Genomic DNA, 5,865 nt, shown 5'->3' with positions numbered 1-5,865 from the left:
GGGAAGGGGCAGAGGAGGACGCTGAACCCCCTCTGTCACTTGGAAGCTGAGAGGATCGTGTCCCTGCTCTCTAGTCTTCTTAGATTAGGTCTTTTCATAGTATGGCATATTTCCTAGATATTTTCTGACAGTGTTTTTTTTTAGATTTAATATTTTCTTTGATTGATGCATCAACTTCTTCTATTGTATCTTTTACACCTGTGATTATCTCTTCCATATCATGTATTCTGTTGGTGATTGTTGCACTTTTTCCTGTTCTTTTTCTCTAGGTTTTTCATGTCCAGGATTTCCTCAGTTTGTATTTTCTGTATTCTTCTATTTCTATTTTCAGCTATGGAGGAGTTGTTCATTTTATTCACCTGCTTAATTTTATTTTCCTATATTTCTTTAATGGATTTTTTAGTTGCCTCTTTCAAGACCTCTATCTGTCAGATTCTATTTTTCTCTATTTCTTTAGGGGATTCATTTATATCCTCTTTAAAGACTATCATCCTTCTAAGATTGTATTTGAGGTTATTTCTTTCTGTATTTCTTGTATTAGGACATCCAGTGCTTACACTGAAGTTGCCATATTGTCCTGGCTTTTGTTGATTGTTTTCTTAACCTGGCCTGGTTATCTCTGTATATTCCTGATGTAGCAGGTATTGGGAAAGCATGCTGAAGGCTTCTTATAGGCAGCTTCAAGCTGGATAATATAACTCAATCTGTAATGCCTGTCTCCAGGCAACTGGGCATGCCCCAGGTAACATGATGGATAGAGTATTGGAGGTGGGGGAAGAGTCTAACCTTGATGTTCCTTGTGCAGCAGGCCTGGTGAGGACAGAAGGAAAGGTAGTGTGACAATGGAGCTGAGGTTGGTGGAGGACAGTATGCAGCTCAGGGCAGTCCTGGGGGACTCCAAGGACAGTGAAATGTGATAGGGGGATCTAACCTGAATGTTCCTGCTGCTCTGGGCCAGGGAACTTGACTGGCGAGGTGGACAGGCAATCCAAGTAATACTTTTTATTTCATTTTTGACTTACTTGTGGGTAAATCCATAAAATTTTTGAAATAATCTTAGCATTACTATTTTCATTTACCTATTTTCTATTCCTTTTGTTGAACCAATTAATATTTACATTTATTTCATTTTACTCTACTCGTAGTACGTTCATGTTTCTGTTATAGCATTTAAGTACAAACTGTAATCCTTCTCTCTTTCATATCTCTTCCCTGTCTGTTGTTTTTGTATGACGGACTGGAAAGCCTGGAGCTCACTTTGTAGCCCAAGATACCCTCGAATGCATAATACTCCTACCAGTATCATTGGAATTCTGGGATTATAGTCATGCACCGCCATGCTTAGTCTTGCCTTCTTTTTTTTTTTTTTTCTTCTTATTGGTTTGTCTTTCCATAACAAGAACTAAACCTGTATGAATATAAGAAATGTGTTTTTTTATTCCAATTATGAGCATACAGCAAGATCCGCTTAGGAAGTAGCTAAATCTGTATGATTAGTTTTCTGTTTTGTTTTGTTTTTCAAGACAGGGTTTCTCTTTATAGCTCTGGCTGTTCTGCAACTCACTCTGTAGACCAGGCTGGCCTCGAACTCAGAAATCCACCTGCCTCTGCCTCCCAAAGTGCTGGGATTAAAGGCATATACCACTACTGCCTGGCTATGACTGTGCTTTTAATAAATGAATCTTTTAACAATATATGTGTAAGTGTGTGTGTTTGTGTGTGCTTTTATACATATACATATATACATAGTTTCTGCTATTGATAAAAGTTTATCCCCTAACTCCCCTTAATATCAAGAATCAAGATAATCACCTTTTTTAAATTTGTGGGCATTAGTTTGCATATATGAATATTTGCACATGAGTACAAATCCCCGAAGATGCAAGAAGGGTATATCTGTTCCCCTGAAACTGGAGATGGTCGTGAGCCTCTTGACATGGGTACATGGGACTGAATTCAAATTCCCTAGAAGGCAGTGTGGGTTTTAAATCCTGTAAGCCGCCTTCCCAGCTCTCCAAGGCATTGCTTAGGCAGACTTATTTTAAAGCAAGATGGTGAAATTGTTTACTATTTTCTTCTTTCCTAGAAAACAAAGAAGTGGGTCATCTCCTGCATCATCACTTGAAAGAAAGCAGTATTCACAAGAGCATTGAACAATACTACAAACATAGAAAATTCGTAAACATTTTCAATCACAGCAAAGATCATTCACCATTACAGAAAAATTGCAGTGAGTTTGGTTTCTATGTAAAATCTTTGAACACAAATTTAAGTTTTGACATTGGTAGCAGAAACTGTGATGCAAAGAATGCTGCTGATGTAAGTGGCCAATCCCCTAATGCGCATCTGAAAACTCATACAGGAGAGAAGCATTATAGCTGTATTGAGTGTGGAAAAGCTTTCACTAGAAAATATCTGCTCATTTATCATCAACGAACTCATACAGGAGAGAAACCCCATAACTGTGACATATGTGGCAAAGCCTTCTCTACAAAGTCTAGTCTCACTGTACATCAGAAAATTCATACAGGAGAGAAACCTTATATATGTAATGAATGTGGAAAAGGTTTTGTTGAGAAAAGGCGTCTTGTTGCACATCATCGAACTCATACTGGTGAGAAACCATTTATATGCAATAAATGTGGGAAAGGCTTTACACTGAAGAACAGTCTTAATACACATCAGCTGACTCATACAGAAGAGAAAATACATATGTGCAATAAATGTGGAAAAGCTTTCTCTACAAAGTTTAGTCTTGCTGCACATCAAAAAACTCACACAATAGAAAAGCCTTATATATGTAGTGAATGTGGAAAAGGCTTTATTGAGAAGAGACGTCTTCTTGGACATCATAGAACTCATACTGGTGAGAAACCCTTCATCTGCAATAAGTGTGGGAAAGGCTTCACATTAAAGAATAGTCTTGTTACACATCAGCGGATACATTCTGAAGAGAAACCCTTTGTATGCACTAACTGTCAAAAGAAATTTGTCATGAAGAGTGATCTAATTGCACATCAGCGAACTCACACTGGGGAAAAACCATATACATGCAATGAGTGTGGAAAAAGTTTTGCTTTGAAGAGCCCCCTAGTTGTACACCAGCGAATTCACACAGGAGAAAAACCCTATTTATGCAATGAATGTGGAACAGGTTTTCCAACAAAGGTACAGCTGATAATACATCAACAAACCCATACAGGAGATAAACCATATATTTGCAGTGAGTGTGGAAAAGGCTTTGCCTTAAAGAACCGCCTCATTGTACATCAGAGAACTCACACAGGAGAGAAACCATATTCATGTAATGAATGTGGAAAACGTTTCCCAACAAAGATACGGATGATAATACATCAACGGACTCATACTGGAGAAAAACCTTATAAATGCAACCAGTGTGGAAAGGGCTTTCCTGAGAAAAGTCAACTAAATGTACATCAACGTACTCACACAGGGGAGAAACCTTATGTATGCAGTGAATGTGGTAAAGGCTTAAGTGAGAAAAAAATGCTCATTGCACATCAGCGAGCTCATAGTGGCGAAAAGCCTTACGTATGCAATGAATGTGGGAAGGGCTTCACGATGAAAAGTATATTAAGTACACATCAGCAAACTCATATTGGGGAAAAGCCATACAAATGTAATGAGTGTGGTAAAATCTTTGAGAAAAAGACATGGCTCATAGTACATCAGAGATTGCATTCAGGAAAGCCTTCCTTTGAATGTTCTGAATGTGGAAAATGCTTCTTGCGCAAAAATGATCTCATTACCCATCAGCGAACTCACACAGGAGAGAAACCATATGAGTGCTGTGAGTGTGGGAAAACCTTCAGTACAAAGTCTTGGCTCAATGTTCATCAAAGAAAACATACAGGAGAGAGGCCTTATGGATGTAGTGATTGTGGAAAAGCCTTTGCACACTTATCAACCTTTGTTAAGCATAAGAGAATTCACAGTTAGTCAACAAACCTCTTATTGTATATAGTTGAATCTTAGTATCTGCAAAGAATATTAATGAGTATCAAATTTATATTGGCATATCTAAAGATAAATGATCTATATTTTATGTCAGATGAATTGCAAAATGAATGATTTAATTGTTACTGAGAGACAGTTTCAAACCATTATATAATGTAAAAAGTTTATGTTGAGATAGTCACATGAATGTGACAGATGAAAGCATCAATATTAAGATAGGCACTGATAAATGATCATAGATCTTGGAGCACCTATCCATTGACAAAATACAGATTTAGAGTACACAATAAAGCAGTACTTTTGTGCATTAGACCTTCTAATAGTATATTGGATCATTGTTTATCAACAAATCTATCAGTACTGGGGACCACTGGAGGATATAGCTTAGTGGTACAGCACTTAACCAGTATGTTGGAGGTTATAAGTTCAATCCTTGATAGTTGAAAACAAGAAACACATGATTTATGAAGATATTTAATGTGGGTAACTTTTAGTAAAATATTCATGATATTACTGAAGTAATGAAGCCTTGAGAAAAGTGACAAATAGTTTACCTTCAAGAGATAAGTGGGCAGAGATATGTCTCAGTGGTTAAGACCCCTAGCTATATTAAAAACAAAACAAAACCTTAACCATATGTGCATTTGGGGACAAGATACATTGAATGATATTTCTGGTTGTCTTGTCATTGATTTGGTAAAGTTTTAACCTAGTAAAATTACTTTTATTAGTTTAAAAATTAATATACAGTATAGGAGTGATAATTGCATATATAATTTTAGTAACTTGTGTATCTGTGATTCTAATATATTTCAAAATGCTTAAAATATGTTAAAATATATAAAATACTTGGACATATTTGCCACTTTGTGAATAACATCCAGTTTAGGCAGTTAGTATAAAAATAACTATAAAATAACCTGTTTTGAGGTAAGTTTTGATTCAGAGTTTTATGAAAGTAAGTGCCTAAATGCTCATTAGCTCACAAAGATATGTAATTATAATTCATTTTGAGGCATAGGAAAATGAAATTATAACACTATTGAAAGTAAATTGATAAAGGGTCATTGGGTTGTTTCCTTATTTTTGCTACTACAAATAAACATACTATGAATGTTCTTGTACAAAGCTTCTGTGCTATCTTATTGTTTTCAGTTTTCAAAGCTAATTATTAGAAAGTGTGCATGGTTGAAAGAAGCTGAGGAGTAGGGTGATCCTGTAGGAGGACCAGCCATCTCAATCTAGACCCCCGAGAACTCTCAAACCCTGGACTACCGAACAGACAACATACACTAGCTGATATAAGGCCCCCAACATGCATACAGTAGATGACTTCTGGGTCTGTGTTCATTCAGAGATGATACACCTAACCCTCCAGAGACTGGAGACCCCAGGGAATTTAGAGATCAGTTGGGGTGGGGACATCCACGTAGAGACAAGGGAATGGGGAGGGTGTATGGGATGTGGAACAATTGGAGGGTGGGTGGGGCAGGGAATAAAATATGGGGTATAAAAAAATAAAAAATAAACTAATAAAAAACTGCATTAAAAAAAGATCATGTGATTATCAAAATTGCTCTGTAATACAGCTTGAGGTCAGGGATAGTGATTCCACCAGAAGTTCTCTTATTCTTGAGAATAGGTTCCGCTATCCTAGTTTTTTTGTTTGTTTGGTTTTGTTTATTTTTGTTATTCCAGATGAATTTGCAAATTGCCCTTTCTAACTGTGTGAAGAATTGAGTTGGAATTTTGATGGGGATTGCACTGAATTTGTAGATTGCTTTCAGCAAGATGGCCATTTTTACTATATTAATCCTGCCAATCCATGAGCATAGGAGATCTTTCCATCTTCTGAGGTCTTCAATTTCTTTTATCAGAAACTTGAAA

General features: G+C 36.6%; 1 protein-coding gene across 5 annotated transcripts in view; it reads left to right on the top strand.

Annotated features, from left to right (window-relative positions):
* The window catches only part of LOC116077557 (zinc finger protein 615-like), a 23,753-nt gene extending 18,646 nt beyond the window's left edge, over nucleotides 1-5,107 (top strand). For all 5 annotated transcript variants that reach the window (XM_031352175.1, XM_031352177.1, XM_031352178.1 and 2 more), the window contains one exon: nucleotides 2,087-5,107. In XM_031352175.1, the coding sequence (XP_031208035.1) occupies nucleotides 2,087-3,960 (1,874 nt within the window). In that variant the 3' untranslated portion in view covers nucleotides 3,961-5,107. The remainder of the gene's footprint in view (nucleotides 1-2,086) is intronic.
* Nucleotides 5,108-5,865: the final 758 nt, after the last annotated feature.

Source organism: Mastomys coucha, unplaced genomic scaffold (assembly GCF_008632895.1).
Source record: "Mastomys coucha isolate ucsf_1 unplaced genomic scaffold, UCSF_Mcou_1 pScaffold5, whole genome shotgun sequence".
NCBI lineage: Eukaryota > Metazoa > Chordata > Mammalia > Rodentia > Muridae > Mastomys > Mastomys coucha.
The sequence above is the reverse complement of the archived record's forward strand: the minus strand, read 5'-3'. Positions and strand labels throughout refer to the sequence as shown.